General features: G+C 44.8%; 1 protein-coding gene and 1 long non-coding RNA gene across 8 annotated transcripts in view; one reads left to right on the forward strand and one right to left on the reverse strand.

Moving 5' to 3' along the window:
- The window catches only part of LOC123744983 (uncharacterized), a 76,983-nt gene that overhangs the window by 43,959 nt on the left and 9,729 nt on the right, over positions 1-23,295 (forward strand). For 3 of the 4 annotated variants that reach the window (XR_011223132.1, XR_006771273.2, XR_006771274.2), the window contains exons 4-5: positions 15,510-15,611; positions 17,770-17,968. This is a non-coding gene — a long non-coding RNA (uncharacterized lncRNA). The remainder of the gene's footprint in view (positions 1-15,509; positions 15,612-17,769; positions 17,969-23,295) is intronic. The other variant, XR_006771276.2, reaches the window with a different exon arrangement.
- The window catches only part of RhoGEF64C (Rho guanine nucleotide exchange factor at 64C), a 129,761-nt gene that overhangs the window by 3,428 nt on the left and 103,038 nt on the right, over positions 1-23,295 (reverse strand). For all 4 annotated transcript variants that reach the window (XM_045725213.2, XM_069306338.1, XM_069306339.1 and 1 more), the window contains 8 exons: positions 21,008-21,189; positions 18,502-18,639; positions 17,745-17,970; positions 15,744-15,866; positions 15,445-15,582; positions 14,760-14,882; positions 8,434-8,589; positions 2,035-2,160 (listed from right to left, as the gene is read on the reverse strand). In XM_045725213.2, the coding sequence (XP_045581169.2) occupies positions 2,035-2,160; positions 8,434-8,589; positions 14,760-14,882; positions 15,445-15,582; positions 15,744-15,866; positions 17,745-17,970; positions 18,502-18,639; positions 21,008-21,189 (1,212 nt within the window). The remainder of the gene's footprint in view (positions 1-2,034; positions 2,161-8,433; positions 8,590-14,759; positions 14,883-15,444; positions 15,583-15,743; positions 15,867-17,744; positions 17,971-18,501; positions 18,640-21,007; positions 21,190-23,295) is intronic.

Genomic DNA, 23,295 nt, shown 5'->3' on the forward strand with positions numbered 1-23,295 from the left:
AATGAACAGCTTAGTGAACAGTGCACTTCAGCCAATGAACTGAAGGTGTGAGTAGCCAGTGCCGGGGGGGGGGGGGGGGTCTGGGACTCCCCCCACCTCCCGTTCCCGGGAAGGGGAGGGCTGTGCGAACAAGCAGCGCGGTGGTGGTATATGACGTTTGCTTGTTTTGCTTATTTCTTTATGAGTTTGGGGGGAGTTCTGCCTCCCTGTTCGGTCTTCGGTTGCAATTTCTTACCAAGTGGGGTCTGTTTTGTTATGCCTACCTTTCTGGGTGCCTAACCTTGGTCAACGGCAGACATGGAATGCTCCCAACCACATAGGGGTTTCCATAGACCATTGCTTCCTGTGCCTCTCTGAGGGGGCCAGGTTCTGGCTCCTGGTCTCCGGTAGGCTGAACTCCAATTGACTGATGCCCCAGACTATTATATCGTATATTAGTCCGATAGCTCCAGGGAGCTAAAGGAGCTCCCCACAGAAACCACAAAATTTACTGATACAATATTGAACATGCCTAGTTTTAGCATTGACAAATATTCTTCTTCTTGATGGTACATGCAGTTTGCATGAAGGGTCTATCCTCCTGATAACTGCACGAGTACAAATGTTGGGAGATGCGTTAATATTGAGAATGACAAGGTTTCAGAAGCGTTTGTTGTCTTGTATTATAGATAGAGGAGCGGTGACTAAACATAGGCATGAGTTAGAGGGACACTTGCGGCACTGTAGGGCGGGATGTTGTATTTATGGTTCAGCTGATCATTGGTGCTGTGGCAAAGCAGTTGTTTTCTGTGTTTGGATTGTTGGTGGCTCCAGGTATAAATGTGACAGGTCAAATGTGACCCAATTTGTTGGTCGACTGGAGATATTTAGCCAGTGCTTTGACTATTTGATATTTTTTATGTAACAAGAGGTCACTACCTAATATATATGCTCAATGGTAAAAGGTATTTTAAGTGCAATAAGTACTTGTTTGACATTTACTCTGTTACTATGATGTTGGAAACAGTGAAAGCGGTAGTATTCGATTGTTTCTTTCTGGCACATGACAGTGGATGCAGCATTCTTGATGTCTGTTCTGTATTTAGAGCTGTGTGCTGCCAGTTTGGTGTGTCCCAGCCTTGATCTGGTCATCGTTACATCAATTTCTCAGCTTTTATATCTGACATGTTTCCAAGTTTCCCATTTCTTTTTTTATGGACCCATAGTATAGAGATGAGCATGATGTTTTCCATTTCATTACAAAATCTTGGGTGATTGTATCTTTGAAGTCTCCTTTATGTGCAACATGAGAAATTGGATACCGGGTAATGTAAGGCATTTTGTGCATTGCTTTGGCCAGCTGGTCTACAAGTTCATTATGGAGTACTGTATACCACAATGCACTGGGACCTATTGGATGGAGATTTCATAATTGTTCAATCGATGTTCATGAAGAAGTTAAAGGCATGGGTAAACAAACTCTTTGCACGTTGTGGAAGAGTACATAATTGCTTAAGCCACACTCTTGGAGTCACTATAGTTTGTATATATCACAATTGGTAATGTGATTAATTGTAGAGCTTGGTATAGAGCATATATTTCAGCTGTGAAAATAGATGGTTTGATAACCGCCATCCCTGCTTGAGATGGCAATGCGGGATCCATACAGCGCTAGTGACCAAGAGTGCGTTATTCAGGAGGATGCAAGAGCCATCTGTGTAAATCACTGTGGTATTTGCATAGAAATTTTTCATTGTTGAGACAAAGACTGAAGCTATGGCTGAGTTTGGTGCAGATTTTGGAATGTTATCTTCCAGTTGTAGTAATGTTTTAGGAGTTGTATAAATCCAAGGCAGAATAGGGAGGATAGTAAGTTGGAGTTTTGGAGTAAAGTGTCCATATCGAGGTTATAGGTAGCCTGTTTGAGGAAAGGTTGTGAGTGATTGGTGAGGAAGCAAGGGTTATTTGGGCTAACTGTTGGGTTAATCTTTTGTCTACATTAGATATTTTATCATAACACTACATTTGTCACAGTGCAAGATTCCATCTACTCACTCGTATCAAAGCTGTTTTGGAAACTTTGTGATCCTTGAAAGCAAGTATTGCTGCATCTTTTATACCCAAATTTCGCGGTGTCACAAGACCATCCTCTGGAACTGCTTCTTCAAACACTGATGTGGGCTGTTGAATAGAAGCACATGTAAACAATCAAGTGTGCACGTGCATAAATAACAAGACTATGGAGCATTAATTATTTGTGAAACTATAAAAGCTTTTCCAATAATTCATTCAGTACCCAGAGTTGTCTTACTGCATGGGCTCGATGGACACTTGTCCAGGGCCCCCCCATGACCATAGGACATGTTCATTATGGAAGCAGAATGTTTAAATATTTAGGTTTTGTTGCAAGCACACTTACATAATATAACCCTACATCCTGGTATGGGACTAACTACTAAATATTTAGGATATACCTCGTATATTTCCAGGTGAATAACACTTTCAGTAGAAATGAAATGTAATGTTTTGAGTGGAATACAGAAAAGAGGATAGTGGCTTTTCACGAATGTATAACTTCAATGCTCTGTACTCTTATAACCCAAATGTACCTTCTTGTATATAAATAAATAAGTAAATAAATAAATAAAAGTCTCCCCCATTTGTTCTGATGATTTTTTCAAGCTGGATTTTAAAGTTCAAGAGAGTTTTGGCATTTATGGCTTCAATTGGTAGGTGGTTCCATGGGTTTGTAACCCTGTGAGTGGAAAAGTATCGCCATGCTTTCAGTCCTACATTGTGCCTTGTTGAGTTTGAGACCATTGCTCCTTGTTTGAGTTACTACACAAACAAAGAGCAATACAGTCAGCCATGTGCTAAATGAATGCTTTTTCTGGGGGGAGTCCCTTTGGCTCTCCCAGAGCTATCCAGGCTGATATTGTTTATATTAGATTTTGGCATCACTGTGAATGGAGTTCATAGGCCTACCGGGGACCACGAGCCAGAACGTAGCCCCCTCAGAGAGGCACGAGGAGCAATGGCTTATAGAAACCCCCGTGTGGTTGGAAGCATTCGATGTCTGCCATCGACCGGGTCAGGCACCCAGAAAGGTAAGCATCCCAAAACAAATCCCCCATTCTGGTTAAGAAATTGAAACTAAAAGCTGAACTAGTAGACAGAACTCCCCAAACAAAAACGAGCATGATGTCACCACGTCGTCGTGCCACTGTCTGCGCAGCTCTCCCCTCCCCGGGAGGGGGAAGGGGAACGCCAGACCTTTCTCGCCGGCTAACCAAAACCCCAGTTCTGAGGCTGATGTGCTAGGCTGAAGTTGTGTGCTCTGGCTCCTGAATTGTCTCCAGCTCTGTGCCTAGTGGTGTGGGGATTATCCCATTGTGGGTGAGCGAGCCAGGAGTATTTCTTCAGTACTCGGACTGCATGTGCTTCAAGCTACCTTCCCTAGGTGCCTGGTAAGTACTGCACTGCCCTTGGGGCTTGGGGGCCACCTTCCACAAGTTATACCTCTGCTTGGTCGTTTGCTGCTCAGCTTTCAGCCGCCCTTTGTGTGCTGGGGGTTTCTGGTACCCTTGTTGGCCTTAGGGTAAGAGGTAGTTTGCACTGGTAGGGGTGCAGGGTACTGCACAGCTAGTTGTCACTTATCATAGCAGCTGACTATTCCGTCTAGGTACGTAGTCCTCTAGTAGGGTTTTATTTTTGTTTTTGTTTTCCCTGCCTGGTTTCCCTTTGCTTGGTTGCCCCCTAAATATCATACTCTTGTCTGTGTTTCTGGTGATACACCCTGCTAGGTCCCTGTGAGTGAACACGTCCCTGGGGTTTAGTTTTTAGAAAGTGTCAGTAGACTTGGGCTCCAGTTAGCAGAACTCCTGCCTGGGCTTTCCTGAGCGTGAGTTCTGTCTCAGGACCCCTAGGAATCCCCATGGGGGTGCATGGGTCCGATGGATGTGACCTCTGAGTCTGCCCTCGCTTTGTGCGAGCTTGAAGGTTGCTCTGTCTCCTTGTCTCAGGGTGACTCATTGTTTTTGCCTCTGTCACGCTGCCTACTGGGTCGGTGACACCTTCAACCCAGAGTCCTGCGAGATTTGTTGCTTGTTTGTGACTCAGTTTACCCAATCCACTGATAACATTATTCGGGTACAGGCAGTGCAGGCATTGCACATTAGGTTTAGGTTGTTGCAACGCGCTCGGTTGATTGCTAACCCAGAAGCCCCAAGGCTGCTCCATTTTAGTTATAGGGACCTGGACTTGGGGGTGTTGGTCGCTTCAGCCTTGCTTCAGTCTGCATCCCCTCATCTTTTCCCTGCTGTGGTTCGATCTGGTCTGCCCCCTTCCCAGCATCTGGCTCCGAAATGTCTGAAGGTTTCGAGGTCGGGGAAGGGTTTAGATGGTCTTGAGTCTCGGGCAGTCTCGGGGGGTGCCTCTTTCAGGGTGGTGATGGAGGCATTTGAGTTGGTTCTCCCTGCCGAAGCATTTGTGTCTGACCAGTGGGCCCCCTTCCTTCCAGCTTCTACGGCTGCGCCGGCCTTTTCTTTTGAGGCCGGGGCTTTGGGAAATAACTCGGCCCCGGGTCCTGATGTGGTGGTTCTCGGTGCTGGAGAGGGGCTGATTTGGGGGCCTTGGGCCCCGTTGGACCCCGCCTGGGTTTTTCTACCCTCTGAGCGAGGCTTACTGTTGCAAGGAGTGGGGATTTCTTTCTCTCTCCTCTTCGTACGAGTTGGATTTGATGTCTGCCCCTCCTCCGGGTTCAGTTCTGTATTCCTTCGGGTGCTTCAGTCACATCTTTCCGGAGGTTTTCGGCTTCCCACATCCTGCCTCATGTGGTGCGAGATGTCTTTGTGGCTTACCTCCTGCGCGACCCAGATTGTGCCTCTATTATGGATCCGTCTTTGTTCAGATTTTGGTCTTCATTTACCTGCTGGAGTCGTTATGAGGTTCCGTAGTCGTCCTAGCTGGCAGGACTGATCGAGGTGGGGGTTCCTGTACCTTTTTCCCCCAGTTCAGCTGTTGCTCCAGGTCCTAGCTTGCTTGGAAACTTACTAGGGGAGAGTAGTCCTCTTGGCCCCATGGTGGCCGGCCCAGCCTTGGTTTCAGGCACTGCTTGCTCGGTGTCCGAACCTGGGATTTTTCCCGGGTTCGGACTCTTTCCTTCGAACTCCGCTTCTTTCAGCAGATCGGTTCGGTCCAGTACGTGGCTGGTTCGAATTTCTCCTTGAGTCTTCGCGTCTGGTTTTTCTGACTCGAGTCTATCACCACTTGTATTGTGAGTAGGTGGCTTCGTTATTGGTGTCCCACCTCCGTGCTTCATCCCTGCGGCAGTATGTTGTTTCCTGGCGGTCCTTCCGTTTCATTTTGTCCCTTCGTAGGTGCACTGCAGTTTCTGATTGGGTTGTCTTGTCCTTTCTTTAGTGGTTGTTTCAGAAGCGTCATCTTATGCCAAATACTGTCACCTCATATCGTCCTTGAACTATATGTTTAACACATCTCTAACCCTGTCCATGGAGGACAGAAGAAAATGTATATATGCTGCTTAGCATTGTAAATGTGTGGCACGTCTGTGGTAGACAAAAAAAAAACTCATATCGTGCGGGGCTGGTGGAGCCGCTGCAGCTTGCTTTCAGTATTGATGTTACTTCTGCGTCGTTTCACAAGCTGTCTCATGCCTTCGGCCTGGTCATACGTCGCTCGAGCCGTCCTGGTCCTTGGATCGAGTGCTCTCTTTTCTCTCTCTTCTCCTCGGTTTGATGTGACTCCTTCGGTTTTGGATTGTTTTTCCAAAGCTCTTCTCTTGTTGGCATTGGCCTCTGGGAGTTTGATCGAGGAGCTTCATGCTCTCCTCTGGCACTGGGGTTTCTGCTCTTTTGGTCCTGGTGATAGGTTTGTTCGGTTGCAGCTGTCTCCTCCTTTTCTGGTGAAGAATGAGATGGCTGCTTTCTAGAGGGATCCTTGGGGTAGTTGATGCTTGGTTGGTCAGGCCAGGGGTGAATCATGTGTTGTGCCCGGTTGCAGCTCTTCGCCATTATTTGGGCGCCACAGCCTCCGTGACTGGGGACGCGCTTTGGGTTGATCCAGTTTCCCTTCTTCCCTGTTCCAAGGTTTGGGTGTCTCAGGTCGTCTGCAGGGTTATTTAGTCCAGCCAGCCTGCGTTCTATCCCCATGCCCACGACATTCGTAAGTTTGTTGCGCTTGCTGCCATCTTCGGTAACATGTCTTGGGCTGACATTCAGGTGTGGGGTTTTTGGCGGTCGAACAGGGTTCTGGCTGCATGTTACCTGGTTATTGTTCCTGGGCCTAGTTGGGCCTGTGTTGCTTTAGGTCGGCAGTTGCAGCCAGTTGTCTCGACTTCGTGTTGAGGGGTGAGCAACAACCGCTTCCCGGGTAAGTCCCTCTTGTTTTCGTCTTTTGGTAAGTAGCTCCAGGGAGCCGCTGGGGCTCCCCCAGAAAATCAGCATTGAATGTAATGATACGCCATTTTCTGAATGAGACCCGGAGACTTCCCGGCAACCCTTCCACCCTCCGGTCAGCAGTTTTTCGCATGTTTTTGATGTCCAAACTGAGGTTTTGAATAGCCGGTGCGAGGGGTCTGGGGCTACCCCTTTCCCCTCCTGGGGAGAGGTGAGTTGTGCAGATGGTGGCACGGCAACGTGGTGACATCATGCTCATTTGCTTGTTTTTGTTTGGGGAGTTCTGTCCACTAGTTTGGCTTTTAGTCACAATTTCTTAACTAGAATAGGGGTTTATTTTGGGATGCTTACCTTTCTGGGTGCCTGACCCAGTCGATGGCAGACGTAGAATGTCTATGACCCCCTGAAACCCCCCATGTGGTTGGAAACCTTCCAACCACATAGGGGTTTCTATAGGTCATTGCTCCTTGTGCCTCTCTGAGGGGACTAGGTTCTGGCTCATGTTCCCCCGGTAGGCCTATGAACTCCATTCACACTTACTGATGCCAAAGTCTTATATAAGCAATATCAGCCTGGAGCCTCTGGGGAGCCTCGGGTTTCACCCAGAAAATAGCGTTTCATTACATTCAACGCTGTTTTTTTCTGAAAATGCCTGTTATATGATTTGGGTTAGTTTGGATAACTGGTATGGTAAACAGTTTGAATAAAATTGTGCAATAAAGATGGAACTAGTTTGCCCAATGACTGCACACATTGCCACTTGTAAGCGGAGTTCTTACATTAATGGATGGCTCAAAAGCTTTTAAACTCTGCCATGGCATTAGGTATATTAGAGTAATGTACATGGTGAAAGGCAGTCTGCTGAGGTTACCTCATCACCATTAATCTCCACTTCAGTCAACCCAACACTCTCAACATCCACACCACCTTTTCTATCTAAATAACAATGCACCATCAACTATAGTCTTTAAGTTAACCAGTGGATCAGGATTTCTCAATAACATGATAAGTCATTCTCATGCAGGACTGAGATTGTTTTGTTTTCGTGTCTATGACCTCCTCCCTCATGAGACGTGAACAATACTTATCAGTAATTACCAAAGACCTAAATGTGTGGTGGTGGCAGCTGTTTAAAAAAGGATAGTTCTTGCATATAATTACCCTTGACATAATATTCTGCCAGTGTTCCAGTATGGAATGTCAAACTTCCACTCCCATAGTTGTGGCTGTGGCTTTCACGTATGGCCTTTTACAGTATATATATCCAAAGGTTCTAAGAGTTTTAAATGTACAAAAAATATATAAAGTTACCATGGTGATGTTACAACAATTGGCTCGGAAGCTATACCCCAAAGTTTGTTGATCTAAGTTGCAGCCTTGTTGATCTGTAAGTTGCAGTACATACAGAGAAAAATCACACTAACGTGAAGTATCAATGAGAAAACCCATAGGAGCTGTGATGAGAAGTCGAATCTATGTGCTGGGAATTTCCAAGCACTTACCCCAAACAAATAGGCCATGACGTCAAAAGGATTGCAACCTGGGGTTCTACTAAACCCTCAAGGGGTTTCTGAAACTTCCACTAAAGCAAAACCAGGGTTTTACACAATCCTCATGTGCACTCTGGCTCTGTCATCTAGGAATGTTCTGCCTCTAGTTGTCTGGGGCGTGTGCCTGAGAATACTCAGCACATAGGTTCAAATACTCATCACGGCTCCTACGGATTTTCTCAATGTTATTATTAGTAATAATATTAAGTTGGGGTCTGTAGTATAGAATTTCGTCCCTGGTAAGCAATGTTTCTCAGGTGCCTGGTGTAAGCAAGACTAACCAGTAATGGCCAGTGCTTAAGCTGAGGGTAGCTACAGAGGCAGGGTCCAGGAAAGGAAATTTCCTGAATTTACCTGAGGGTCACAATATGCTGAAAGAACTCTTAATGTTAAGTAATCATATTTCAAAGCTGGTATAGACAATGGTGAAAAAAATGGGATTTACAACACTACTTGTGTGATATTCTGTATTACTTTAATTTACTTACTGAACCAAGAGTAATCAGTATGACATGAACTGATGCCATCTTCAGGGAGCGACCTCTTCGCGTCCAGTTGTTTGAATCTGGTGCCAGACAGAACAGACGTCCTTCTCTAACTACTCTTGCCTCCTCTTCACTCCACTCTAAGACTTCCAGTCCCAACTGTTGACCAATGAAGTAAAAGTATATTTATATTTACTATAAAATATGCATATGTTTGAATCTAGTATAAAATAAGTTTACTAGATGCAAAAAACCAGCGTTAAATGTAATGTAACTCCATTTTTTGGGTGAGCCCCGGAGGCTCCCTGGAGCTATCGGGCTAATATGTGATACATTAGAACAGGGCATTAATGAATGGAGTTCAGCCTACTGGAAACCACGAGCCTGAACTTGACCCCCTCAGAAAGGCACAGGGAGCAATGGCCTTTGGAAAACCCGGTGGTTGGGTTTTTCCTCATTTGCCATCGACCAGGGTTAGGCACCAGAAAGGTAGGCATAACAAAACAGACCCAAAATGGACACAACATATAATGCACCCCCGACCTGACCAACCAATGCATCAATGACCCAAGGACCCCTCCTGAAAGCAGCCATCTTGTTCTTCGCTAGAAAAGAAGAAGGCTGCAAACCGATTACCAGGACCGAAAGAGCAGAAACCCCTGCACCGGAGGAGAGCATGAAACTCACCAACCCGACCCCCAGAGGCCAATGCCAACAGGAAGACAGCCTTGGAAAAACAATCTTGAATCAGAAGGGCCACCACGAACTGAGAAGAAAGATAGATCACCCTGTCCAAGGACCAGGATAGCTCAGGCGGTGCATGAGAAGGCTGGAGGTGAAACAGAGCACGAGAAAGCGGCTTCGCCAGCATTGCAGGTTACGAAATAACAGTATTCAGCATCAAATGATGGTTCAGAAAAAGCCAAGAAAGCAAGGACAAGACAACCTGATTAGAAATAGAAGACAACCTTATGAAGAGAGAAAAAGACGGAAAAAACGTCAGGAAACTTCATACTGTTGCCGAGACGAAGCCCTCAGGTGGGACATCATCAACGAAACCACTTAATCACCATACAAATGGTGATAAACTCACGTCAAAAAGACAAAGACGCGAAAAGCGGTATAGAAGACAGAACCAGCAGTGTCTGCTGGAAGAGGCGAAGCCACGGAAAATGCCCTGGGTTTAAACACTGAGCAAGTAGTGCCTGAAACCAAGGCTGGGCTGGCCACCAAAGGGCCACGAGGACTACTCTTCCATGGTAACACTACAACTGAGCCAGAAACTGAAGCAACAGCTGGACTGGGGGGGGGGGAGAGGTACAGGTAACCCAACCTCCACCAGTCCTGCCGAAAGGCGTCCACTGCGCAGGCTCCGCAGTTGGGGAAGGGCGCCACATGCATCAGGAGATGCCAAGACCATGCTGATGCAAAGAGGTCCACCTCCGGGAGCCCGTATGTCTTGCAGAGCGAACTAAAGGAGTCGGCATCGACCATCCATTCCGTGGACAGTGGAATAAACTGAGACAGGTCATCCGCGAGGACGTTAGACACTTCCCCGAATATGAACCGCACGGATAGCCAAACCCAGAGAAACCAGATGAGCCACTCGAAGCAACCAGCCTCAAAGAGGCAAGGGCCGAAGGGAACCCCGCGGTTCAGGCAATGAACTACCGGAGAACAGTCTGAATGGAGCCGGATGGTCAAACCCCAAGCAACCCGAACCCTACGAAGCTACAGCCAAACCACCGCAAACTCCCACACCGTGCTGTGAGCCCGACGGAAGGACAGACCCCCACCACCCTTGTCCGGCCTGGTGAGTACTGGTCACAAAGCCCCAGCCGAGAGACGACGCGTCCGTGAACACATCGAGTGAGAGCTCAGGTAGGCACCAAGGCACTGAACCCCGAAAAGCTCAAAGAGGAAGCCGGCGATGCAGCAACCAATGCAAGGCCCACAGCGGCAAAACCCAGCGATCGCAAGAGAGGCAGAAGTAGTCCCCGAAAGAACCTGAACAGATGCTGAAGCCAAACCCGACCCAGCAAGTAGACCAGCACAACGAAGTTCAGACTCCCGCACAACTGCTCGAGCAACCGCCAAGAGACCCGGGACCTCCCCAGAAACAGCTGAAGGTGGGACCGCAGCAATGCCTCCAAAGGGAGAGACATGAAAGTGGTCCAAGAATCCCAAACAAGACCCAGCCAGGTCCGAACCTGGGACAGAACCAGATGGGACTTCAGCCAGTTCACCAGGAACCCGAACCCGGCAAGCTGGGAAAGAACCACAGCCGTGGCGAGCAGACAAGCAGACCGGCTGCGAGCCCACGCCAGTTAGTCGTCGAGGTAGGCCTGAAGCAGACAAGTCACCATGACTCAGGTAAGATGCGTGAATACGCAAGGTGCCAGATTTAAGCCAAAAGGAAGCCAACAAAAGCAGTAACCCTGATGCCCCACCATGAAACCTAACCAGTCCCTGAACTCCAGATGAATGGGAATGGGCCAGTACACATCCCTTAGGTCCAGGGGTCCTGGAGGAGGCCTCCAGGCCCCAGGCTGTAACAGAAGCCGGACCTGAGGCAGAGTAGTCATCCGAAAGGAGGAGCAAAGAATTCAGGAGTTCAGACGAGACAAGTCCAAAATGAGTGGCAGATCCTCACAGTCCTGTTTCAGTACTGGAAACAAGCGGGAAACCCACCTGAGGGACGGGATCATTTTGAGCACGCCCAAGTGCACCCACTCCGAGATGACCCGACAGAGTGCAGGGGAAGAAGCCTGCCCCTCCAGCCCGAACCCCCCAGAGGAGGAGGAGTCACCCAACGCCACCACAGGCCGGAGGATACGACCCAAAACACCCACAAATCGTGGGACCAGGCATGAGCAAACAGCACGAGCTTTTCCCCATCACCCTGTCAACGACAAAAGAGCCGACGCCCCTTACAAGAAGCCGGCTGACGAGCAAAGCGATCATCGCATCGACCAGAAGACCCTGGCTCCAAAGGAAACGCCGACTCAGAAGCTGGCACCAATGGCCTACCCCCGACTTATGGAACCCCGAGCCCTGGCACGACCCTTCCGAGAAGGCCGAGAATGGCTACCCTGGAGAACCAACATGTCCGACATAAGACGATAACTTGACGAAGCTGCCTGCAGAAACTGCGTGACAGCAGTCTCTGCAAACAGCAATAAACAATACGGTGAAGAAAACCTAAGAGCAAGTGCCCAAGTGAATTCCAAAGAGAGAGCGAGCACAGCCTGTCAGCATGCGAAGCGAGAGGCAAAGAACAGAGACACCGCCTTCTTGAGAATCAGCGCAAATTGCTTCAACAGTGCGGCAGACACCCTAGCTGCGAAAGCCAGCACCCCAGACCAAGGCCCGGCACTCAGCGCCCCCCATATCCTCCTCAAGCTAGTCCGAGGACTGCATGAGAAGGGAAAAGAAGAGCAAGATCGAAGCCAAATGCCCACGGGCGTGCAAGTCCTCAGCAACCAAAGACGCCGAAAGGGAGGGTACCTGCACGTGCAGCTGCACAAGGCCAACATCCCGAGGAAGCACAGGGATGAACAAGCATGCATTAAGGTGCACAGATTTGCCCCCCAAGTAAGCCTCTCAAACAATAGAAGTTTCTTGCCATTTAAGCGTGCAGGTCCGACAAAACCCATGCTATGCCCCCCAACAAAAAGAATGGACAGTCTGCCAGCCAGGAAGACTCCGGAACCTTCAAATCCATCCAATACAGGGAAGGGAAGAAGAACCGAACTGAAAGGAGGACGGATCCATAACAGAGGCACATAACAATCATAACAATCCGGGTCTTGCAGGAGGTAAGCAGCAAACGCCTCCCGAACCTCCTTAGGTGAGATACGAGAGGCAGAAAATCTCTGGAAGGAAGAAGCCGAGGAACCCAAGAGAACCCGAAACTGAACCTGGGGAGGAGCCGACCCCAAATCATACTCGTACAGAGAAGGGGGTTAAGAAAACCCCTTCCCCTGAAACAACAAGCCCCACGAAGAGGGCACCAACACCCAAGCGGGGTCAAAGAGGGCCCAAGCCCTGGAATCCCTAAATTGGGACCCTGGGCAAAGCAGTCTTCTACCCTTGAAGCAAAAGCAAAAGCAGAGTCCAGGAGAAAGGCAGAAAAGAAGGGGACCTGCTGGTGGGACCCAGAAGCCTTGGCAGGAGGAACCGGCTCAAATGCCCGTCTCCGACCCAAATGGAGCAGCCCCCAAAGCTGCCTGAGTCTCACTACCAACTAAACCCTGCTCCGACTCCAAAACCCTCAGACGTTTGGGAACCAGACGCAAGAAGGGGAGCAGGACGAACAACAGGGAAAGGACCAGGGAGCACAGATGGAACTAAAGTCAAAGTGACCAACGCTCCCAAGTCCGGATCCCTATAACCAAAACAGGGCAGCCTAATGGCATCCGGGTGGGCATCCAACTTAGCACGTTGCAGCTACCTAAACCTAAATCCTCCTAGGGGAGCCGGTCGGCCGAGCGGACAGCACGCTGGACTTGTGATCCTGTGGTCCTGGGTTTGATCCCAGGCGCTGGCGAGAAACAATGGGCAGAGTTTCTTTCACCCTATGCCCCTGTTACCTAGCAGTAAAATGGGTACCTGGGTGTTAGTCAGCTGTCACGGGCTGCTTCCTGGGGGTGGAGGCCTGGTCGAGGACCGGGCCACAAGGACACTAAAGCCCCGAAATCATCTCAAGATAACCTCAAGATAGCATGCAGTACGGATGCCGCTAGTACCCGAATATCAATGTTATCAGAATGGGTAAACTGGAGAACATGCAGAGAACACGACTCGCAACACTCTGGGTCAAAAGTGTCATTGACCCAACAGGTAGCATGACGGAGGCAAAAGCGGTGACTGTCACCCTGAGGCAAGGGCACACAGTAACCTTCAAACTTGCACAAGGCGAGCTAGAACTTGGAAGATACAGTACATCCATAGGTCCATCGAGCCCTGACAGGGTTTTCCAGGGGCCCGTAGGCTGACTGCTACGGGATGCCCGGACAAGGTGTTGCTAACAAGGGGGAGATCAAAATACTGAAACTCCTGCGACGTGTACAATCACGGAGGCCTAGCGGAGGGCCACCCAAATATTATAAATGGTCCAAATATGGTCCTATAGCCACACCAGGCAGACCACCACCAGGCAAACAAAACAAAAAGTAAAAGAAAAACCCTGCAAAAGTCCTGCATCCCTAAAGGAAACAGGAACTGCATAGGTAATCTGGCTGCACAACACCTTGATGCACCAACCAGCAATAATACCACTCTCTCTACCCAAGGCCAAACAAGGGCCATGAAACCCCAGCTGGCCCCAAGATCGGGGTAAATGTCGAGCAGCAAAAACCCCTACAGAAATGGCGTCACAAAAGCACCAGGGAAGAGAACCCCTGACATCCAAGGGTAGTACTCACAGGGCACTTCGGGAAGGTTGCCCTAAGTGCATACAGCCCCGGTACACGTAAGTTCACCTGTCCACCACACCACGAACAGCAGAGGACACATATTCCTCTGCTTTATAGTTTTTAGTTTAAGTTTAGTTTAGTTTAGTTGCATATTAGTTTAAGGCTAAACATTGCCAGGAAACTGAGACCAGAGTTGACCGCCTCCCGGGAGGGGTGCTGCGTGGACAAGCGGCGCAGCGGCGAGGTGTGATGTTTGCTTGTTTGTTTATTTCCTTGGGAATTGAGGGAGTTCTGCCTCTCTATTCGGTTTTTAATTACAATTTTCTTACCATGTGGGGCCTGTTTTGTTTTGCCTACCTTTCTGAGTGCCTAACCCCGGTCGATGGCAGATAAGGAAAAACCCCAACCACAGGAGGGTTTTCCAGTGGCCATTGCTCCTTGTGCCTCTCTGAGGGGGGCCAGGTTCTGTCATGTGCTCCAGTAGGCTGAACTCCATTCACTAATGCCCTGGTCTAATATATCACATATTAGCCAGGTAGTTCCAGGGAGCTGGAGGGGCTCCCCACAGAAAATGTTCTTGATATATACCAGAATAGCAAATTACAGTTACTGAGAGGGTCAGTACTGAACATATCTGAAATAGAACTCTCATGTCCATCACACAAGACATGCATGCTTGCAAGAGATCCTGATAATATACATGGTCAAAGAATATGCAAAAATCTTTTTGTCCTTATGAACACTTTCAGTCAGTCTGTAATCCTTCCCTCTCCTTTGCCCAGGTGATACAGCTTCTCCTTACATTTATAGTACTTCATATTCATTTAATAAGATAGCTTGCTTGGCACAATTTAGTCAAGATGTATTCTCTTATATGGAGTGTGTCAACATAAAAAAAAAATCTTTGTGTACCTTCCTGAGCTTGAGATTGGTAGAAAAATCATGTGGTTGTGGTGAACGTTTAAGAGGAGTACCACTACCCACGCTCATAGAAATTCTACGCCATAATTTTGTTGGGCTTATCTCCTTTGTTTCCTGCAAAAAGAAAAATAATTGAAATTTAATATTTTATTAAATTATTGAAAACATTTTCACAGGCAACTTCAATTAAATACAGTATAGAGTCCATTCTACTACTTGGTGTATTGTACTTCCTATATAAGAAGTAAAGTAGGACAGCAGACTATAGGATCCTGGAAAGATGAGATCAACAAGTTATATTTTATAATAAAAAGGCAGCCAACATTCTGAATACTTGAACATTAGTGTTCACAATAGAAAGATTAGACAATATCCCAGTACTCGCACAAATGCTTGAACCAGGGGAAGAGAATGATTCAGAAGGAGCAGTGACACATTAAAGGAATCTAAAGCCCCAGGTGAGGATGCAGTTCAATGCAAAATCATAAAAGAACTGGTTGATGAACTGTGGCTACCTGCTGAAACTCCTATTCAGAAAATCTATGGACCAAGGAAGATTGGACCTTGGACCAAGGTCTATGGACCAAGCCCATAGATTGGAAATATGCAAATATCATTACATCTTAAACAATGTTAATTTTCTAAATATTGTATCATCATCATCAATTCTACTTACATTATTCATATGCTGTAAATGTAATTCAATCTTCTCTTTGGCACGCCGGCAATCCTCTCGGGAAGGATGAGTTGGAGGAGTGGTTTTATACAGTCTTGCCAGCAATAATGGGTATTTAGTTACACGCTGAACAGGAACCTAAGAAATATAAAGCCTGAAGATGTCAAGTAAGAGAACAATATTTTTTTATATTCAGATTAAAAACTACCTTTAAAGTTTTCCTCATGTTACATATACTTCATACACTATCTTCATAAATACTGCATTGCATTGTTAGGTTTACCCGAAACAATATTTACCATTAAAAAAGAATGAAGATTCATTCGCCGCAGTAATGTGTTCTCCATTTGGGATACCTTGAGGAATATTCTCAGCAGCTCCCTCTCCTTCTCAAGTGTCTGTAGTAATATTGAGGCTGAACCCTGAAAATGAGACAGTATCATAAAAATCAAATATAAATTTGTAAAGAGAAGGATGCCTATTAGTTATGCAAATTCAGTAGTAGCCACTAGTTCAGATCTGAGAAACACAGTTGGACTACAGTTGATTTATCAGAATGTAGTGAGCTAAAACATTGTAAATGGGTATTGGGAGCTGGCTGGGTGAGCCAGGCTGCCCACCAGCCATTTCATTGACTGATGAACAATTTTTAATAGTAATTTAGAAGTTTAAATGAGATCTGCCCAGTCATGCCTGGTTTGCAGTGTTGTTAGCTCTGTGGCCTTCAAGTGTTTCTGATATGAGAGATGACTTGGCCCAAAAATGACTAGTTGCCCGGTGTTGCACCTTCTCCAGAGCAGCTATGGCCTGAAAATGAGGTCTCCATGCTTAGATACAGTAATCTTATTGATTTATACGGTTGAACCATTACCTTCTTTTCATTATAAGCAACAGTACACTTGATTATCCCAAGAGTTTGGTTAGCTTTACTGATTGCTTTACCCACCTGTTGTGCAAGCTTTAATGATGTTATCCAAGTATGAAAAAGTATTCTTGATATTTTCTTTTATAACTTTGCCCGTCAAATGCTTGAAAAGTGGCAACTCCATTTGTGACACCAAATGGTATTCTACAGAAGTGATACAGCCTCCCATCAGCTTCAAAAGCTGTGTACTTCTTGTCAGCTTCCTTGATTGGAACTTGATGATAAGTACTCCTTAAGTCGAATGTAGAAAATACATTGTAATTTGCAAAATTATTGACCATGTTAACTATTCTTGGCAGTGGATTAGCATAAAATTCTGTATACTGGTTAATGGTCTGAAAATAATCAATACAGAATCTCCTTTTGAAGTCTGTTAAGAGCAGCTTTCACCACCATAATCAGAGCATACCACGGAGATGAGCATGCTTCAATTATGCCTTAAGACAGTAGAAGATATGTTTGTTGCTGAATAAACAAGTGGTCATCCTTAATGAAATGCTGGGACTTAGCTGTAATAGGCTTACATCCTTGAAGAAGGTATGGAAAAAGTGAAGGCTTATTCATCGAAGCTTCTGAGAGTGCACACATTGAATTAGTGCCCGCAATTATGAGCTCTGCTTTATGTCCTCCATATTGATATATCAGACTTGTGTGTTGTTTCTGAAAGTCTTGGCCCAAAATTAAGCCAAAACACAAGTATTTTAATACCCTAAGGCTGGTAGATGGGTAAGTTTGGCCACTGAGCTCCAAAATTACATTAGAAAACCCTAAAGAGCTAGTACCTAATGACTTTGATGCCATAGAGATCTCCTTAACTAATGAGTGCACCATCAAATTTAGTTTTCATGTGGTGCTTTCACTTATGAAACTGTCAGAGCTACATGAATAAGTTAGTGCCTTCAGTTTGTGTCCATTTACTGTAACTTCAGTGGCTGCATATAACAGGCTCTGCAGAAATGCAGTTGTAATAGCAATAACAGTAGGATTGTACAATGTAGCAGTAGTACTCACAGACGTATTAGACAGATAGACTTTAACATAGTGTCCTTTCTTGCTGCAATTATGAGAGGTGATATCACGTGCTGGGCACATTCTGCAAATACCACCAATTGCTAATAGAACCTAACCACCTAACGTAACCTAAGCTAGGTAAAGCTAATCAACACAACCTAGTACTGTATGTAATAATATAAGCTCATATTTGATCAAATAAAATTTTTGAATACAGAGTATTTTAAATTGACGAATGTCATTGGGGGTTGACTGCCGGTTGGATGAGCCTACCTGAGAATAAGCTGCAACAGATAGTGTATGGGTAATATGGCTATGTAGGGTAATATTTATTTTAACTAAACAACAACATTTATATACAAACCTGTCTCACACAATAATTTTCAAAGGCATGAAGCATTGGAGCTGCATGAAGGAAGAGTTTAGCCACATTGACCGTCAGAAGATCTTCATCCCCCTGATCTAGCGCTATCTCTAAAGCATCCCTCAGTTGTAAAGAGAAGCCCCGGTTGTGCTCCACCAGCTCCTCAACATTTAAAAATATTCCTCTGAGCTGATCATGACTGAGAAGACCAGCAACTAAGATAGGTCTGTAAACAAACAATTGTAACTAGAAAATTCTGATTTTGTATACATCATTTATATGAAAGTAGAGAAAAATTTTAAGAATCCTTTGCCTCAGGTTATGTCCATAGCTTATATATACTGCACAATGTCTATTAAGATAAATTGGAATTTTTTAACGTTTCCATGAAATTTATATCATATATAAGTAGTGTAATGGGTTTACCTTCTTTTCTATCAAATTATGTCCAAATTAAAAGCTGAATTATCATGTTGCTGCTTACAATTAATTTATAGCTTGGGCTTTGTTTATTTTAGACTTAATACATATTAAAGAAAGAAAAGCATAATGCATCCACTGTTAAAACACTATGATAATACAAAAATTTAATTATTTTTAAATAATATGATTATTAAGAAAATGAAACTAATATACAAAGGGTTTTAATATATAACAACACTGATGATAAACCAGATGTGTATTTCACTGCTAGGGCCTAATATTATAACAATTATTATTATTAGCTTGAAATTATAGCAAATACTTTATTCTGTACCTGTAAAACTCATCCACCATGACACGCAAGTCTCGGCCATATTTGATCTCTGTTTCCATAATCTCTGTGAGAATCTCCTTTCTTTCCTGGCGTCGGCGTGAGCAGCGACGGCAAACCAGTGGTGCATATACCACTCCACTGTAACAAAATCACATATAATAGTACAGGTACAGTAGTTGAAGTATTTTGCATGAATATACTGTATTGCATTTCCTAATTACTTAATTTACAGTGGAGCCTCGATTTACGATGGTAATCCGTTCCCAGAGACGTATCGTAAGTTGAAATATTAACTTACAAATACATTTTATACTGAATACAATTTTTTTCTCTAACTACAATACAGTACATATGTTTATCTTACCTTTATGGAGGACTCTTAATGGCGTATGGAAGATGGTGATGAGGGGGGAGGAGGAGAGATGTTACTGTTTGGAAGGGAAGTCCCCTTCCATTATAACATCAGGCAGTGATGACTTTTCTGGGATACACACACTGGCATGTTTTGCCTGCATACCACTAGGACCTGCTTGTGGCTCACTGCTTGCTTATCTTACTAAGAATCTGTCCAAAGACACTTGTTTTTTCTTCATTTTAACACTTTTCTGTAGTAAGACATCACATTGTCATTTAAAGGTCAATGCAATGGCCTGCTACAGCTTTATCTGGGTGAGTTTTTTCAACAAAACTTTGCAGTTCTTCCCATACTTCACACATTTTCTTAGTGAGGAAGGGACATCCTCTACAGCCTCTATACACAACTATTATCTTAGGTTGAACCTTACCACTGTCTTTCTTGGGACCCATGGCGTGATACATAATAATCAGTTTTATGTTCAAAAAGCAAAAAATCACAACAAAAACGGAATTTCTTGTAGCTGTCTCTTTCAACATTCTCATGATCGCTGAGTTCATTCCCGTGTCAGTTACTAAGTCACCGGCTTCCTCTTCTGGTTTTTCGGAGTTCGGTGTCATGGCACCTTTGTCCTCCCTTCGCTCGATGAGTTCACGGACACCTTGTCTTTTTGTTGGGGCTTTGTGACCAGTGCTCACCAGTTCAGCCAGTGGCATTAGGGGAAGTCCTTATGTCAGGCTCACAGCACAGTGCAGAAGTTTGCGGCAGTGCAGTAGGAGCTGCGGCAGATTCGGCTCCCTTGGGGCTCATTGATCCGGCTCCATTCGGACTACTCCCCCCGTAGTTCATTGTCTCATTCATGGGGGGTCACTTCAGTCTGTGGCTCTTTGGGGCTAGTTGCTTCGGGTAGCTCTTCTGCTGAGTTCTTTGGGTTTAGCTCTCCATGCTGTTTGCGGTGTGCTAGTATCCTGGCAGATGGCCTGTCTCACTTGCTTCCTATTTTCATGGAGTGGACAGTTGATGCCGATTCTTTCCTATCACTTTGCCAAACATACGGTTGCCTGGAGGTGGACCTTCTTGTGTTGGCATGGTCTCGGTGTCTCCTGTTATATGTGGTGCCATTCCCTGACTGCGAGGCCCTCACAGTTGACACTTTATGTCAGTACTGGTTGAAGGGGAGGAGGGGGCTCCTGTACCTCTTCCTCCCAGTCCAGCTGTTGCTCTAAGACCAGGCTCAACTGGAATCCTATCATGGGTGAGTGCTTCTGGCTCCATGGTGGCATGCTTAGCCTTGGTTTCCGGTGCTGCTTGCTCGGTGTCTAAACCCGGGCGTTTTTCCACAGATCTGCCTCTTTTTTCAGCAGGTTGGACTGGTGAGGTACCTTGCTGGTTCGACTTATTCCTCCACTCTATGCGCCTGGTTTTTCTGATAAGGGTGTATCATCATTTCTAATGGTAATTAGGTGACTTCTTTGATGGTGTTCCACCAGCGGTCTTTTTCTCAGCAACAGTATGAAGTGTCTTGGCAGGCTTTCCACAATTTACTTTCTCTCCATAGGGGTTTCTTCGGGGTCAGACAGGGTTTTTTGTCTTTTCTCTCTCTCTCTCTCTCTCTCTCTCTCTCTCTCTCTCTCTTGGCTTTTCTTGGACTGGTGTCTCATGCCGAATACTGTTGCTTATCATGTGGCGTTGGTAGAGCCGCTGATGCTTGCATTTGGTATGGATGTTACTTCCGCTCTATTCCACAAGCTTTCCCCAGAGGCTTTGGCCTCTGGGAGGTCAGGTGGGGGAGTTTCATTCTCTTCTCCGGCACCGGGATTCTGTTCTTTTGGTCCTGGGGGGTTGTTTTCTTCGTTTTCAGCCTTCTTTTCTGGCAAAGATTGACACTGCAGGCTTCTTGAGGGGTTAAGAGGCCACTCCAGACCGACAACCAGAGCGCAACTCCATGGTCTCCCGAGACTGATGGATGCCTACTACTACTACTACTACTGTACTAAGGTGTGAAACATGAAACCAGAGTACAGTACATCTCAATGGACACATTTCTGTGTCAAGCTTTGATCGCCTCATTACTGGAAAATACACTAAAAGGTAATCATGTTTCAAGTTTAAATTACAATTATCATTAGAAATAGAAAAATATCTTCAAACCTGTTGGTGATATGAGTGTCAACAGGAGCATCACAGTCATCACAAAGAGGAACATCACCATCCCTGGTGGCCATGGCTCCGCCTGCTCCTCGTTGACCTCGACGAACTACCACAGTAGGTTTGCTGGTTTCTGATCCCACGCCAGAGTCAGTTCTTTCAATCTCACCTGTTGTCAGCCGTTCCTGTATATTCTTGATTGTTTATTATTGATACCACAGAATAAGATGAGTAGGATAAGCAGTATGGAATAATTGAAAATAATGGCTGAAATTGCAATTAGTATAGAGCAGGGCAAACATAATTTGATCTAGAAATAAGTCTACATACATTTCTAAATGGATAGCTGTTGAGTGTTTTGTGCAAATATGTGCATTATGCATTTATTAATAACTAAATTTAATAAACAAAATAACAGTTATTACAGAATTCTCAAGTACAGTATTTTTAAATACTTTTAAGATACAGTATTTTAAATACTGTATGTACAGTGCATATAATAATAATCATCATCAAACCAAAGTTTGCCACCAAAAATAAGCATTAAATGACAAACAATTGCAGTGTTTGGCCTCTGAGCATAAGCTCTATATTACCTACCTACCGAAACATTTATTCTGTAAACCCACAATTACAATACTGATTATACAGTATATAATATACATACTTAAATATATACAGTATATATATATATGTCGTACCTAGTAGCCAGAATGCACTTCTCAGCCTACTATGCAAGGCCGGATTTGCCTAATAAGCCAAGTTTTCATGAATTGTTTTTCGACTACCTAACCTAACCTACCTACCTAACCTAACCTACCTACCTAACCTAACCTAACCTAACCTAACTTTTTCGGCAACCTAACCTAACCTATGAAGGTAGGTTACGTTAGGTTAGGTAGGGTTGGTTAGGTTCGGTCATATATCTACGTCAATTTTAACTCCAATAAAAAAAAATTGACCTCATACATAATGACATGGGTAGCTTTATCATTTCATAGGAAAAAAATTCGAGAAAATATATTAATTCAGGAAAACTTGGCTTATTAGGCAAATCGGGCCTTGCATAGTAGGCTGAGAAGAGCAATCTGGCTACTAGGTACGACATATATGTGTGTATATATATATATATATATATATATATATATATATATATATATATATATATATATATATATATAATGTGGCGTACCTAGTAGCCAGAACGTACTTCTCAGCCTACTATGCAAGGCCCGATTTGCCTAATAAGCCAAGTTTTCATGAATTAATATATTTTCTCTAATTTTTTTCTTATGAAATGATAAAGCTACCCATTTCATTATGTGGGAGGTCAATTTTTTTTAATTGGAGTTAAAATTAACGTAGATATATGACCGAACCTAACGAACCCTACCTAACGTAACCTAACCTATCTTTATATTTTAGGTTAGGTTAGGTAGCCGAAAAAGTTAGGTTAGGTTAGGTAGGTTAGGTTGTCGAAAAACAATTAATTCATGAAAACTTGGCTTATTAGGCAAATCGGGCCTTGCATAGTAGGCTGAGAAGTGTGTTCTGGCTACTAGGTACGACATATATATATATATATATATATATATATATATATATATATATATATATATATATATATATATATATATATATATATATATATACAATCTTTGGACAACACCCACCAGTGGGACTCGAACCCAGAAAGCACAACTACCTTCCAGTAGCTGGCATAACTAGTATGCTTTAACCCACTACGCCATCAGACCTTACAAAAGAAGTAGATAGTTCGAGATATATATATCTCAAACATCTCTACCTCCCGAAGGCACCAGATGAGTGAGGGGTCAGTCTGCAATTTTCGTCAAGCCACTGTCAATGTGAGAGAACTCGTGTCCAGCTTATAAGCCTATACTTGCATAAACCACAAGTGAAGATAAACAATCTTTGGACAACACCCACCAGTGGGACTCGAACCCAGAAAGCACAACTACCTTCCAGTAGCTGGCATAACTAGTATGCTTTAACCCACTACGCCATCAGACCTTACAAAAGAAGTAGATAGTTCGAGATATATATATCTCAAACATCTCTACCTCCCGAAGGCACCAGATGAGTGAGGGGTCAGTCTGCAATTTTCGTCAAGCCACTGTCAATGTGAGAGAACTCGTGTCCAGCTTATAAGCCTATACTTGCATAAACCACAAGTGAAGATAAACAATCTTTGGACAACACCCACCAGTGGGACTCGAACCCAGAAAGCACAACTACCTTCCAGTAGCTGGCATAACTAGTATGCTTTA

The sequence above is a fragment of the Procambarus clarkii genome, chromosome 57 (assembly GCF_040958095.1).
Source record: "Procambarus clarkii isolate CNS0578487 chromosome 57, FALCON_Pclarkii_2.0, whole genome shotgun sequence".
Lineage (NCBI taxonomy): Eukaryota > Metazoa > Arthropoda > Malacostraca > Decapoda > Cambaridae > Procambarus > Procambarus clarkii.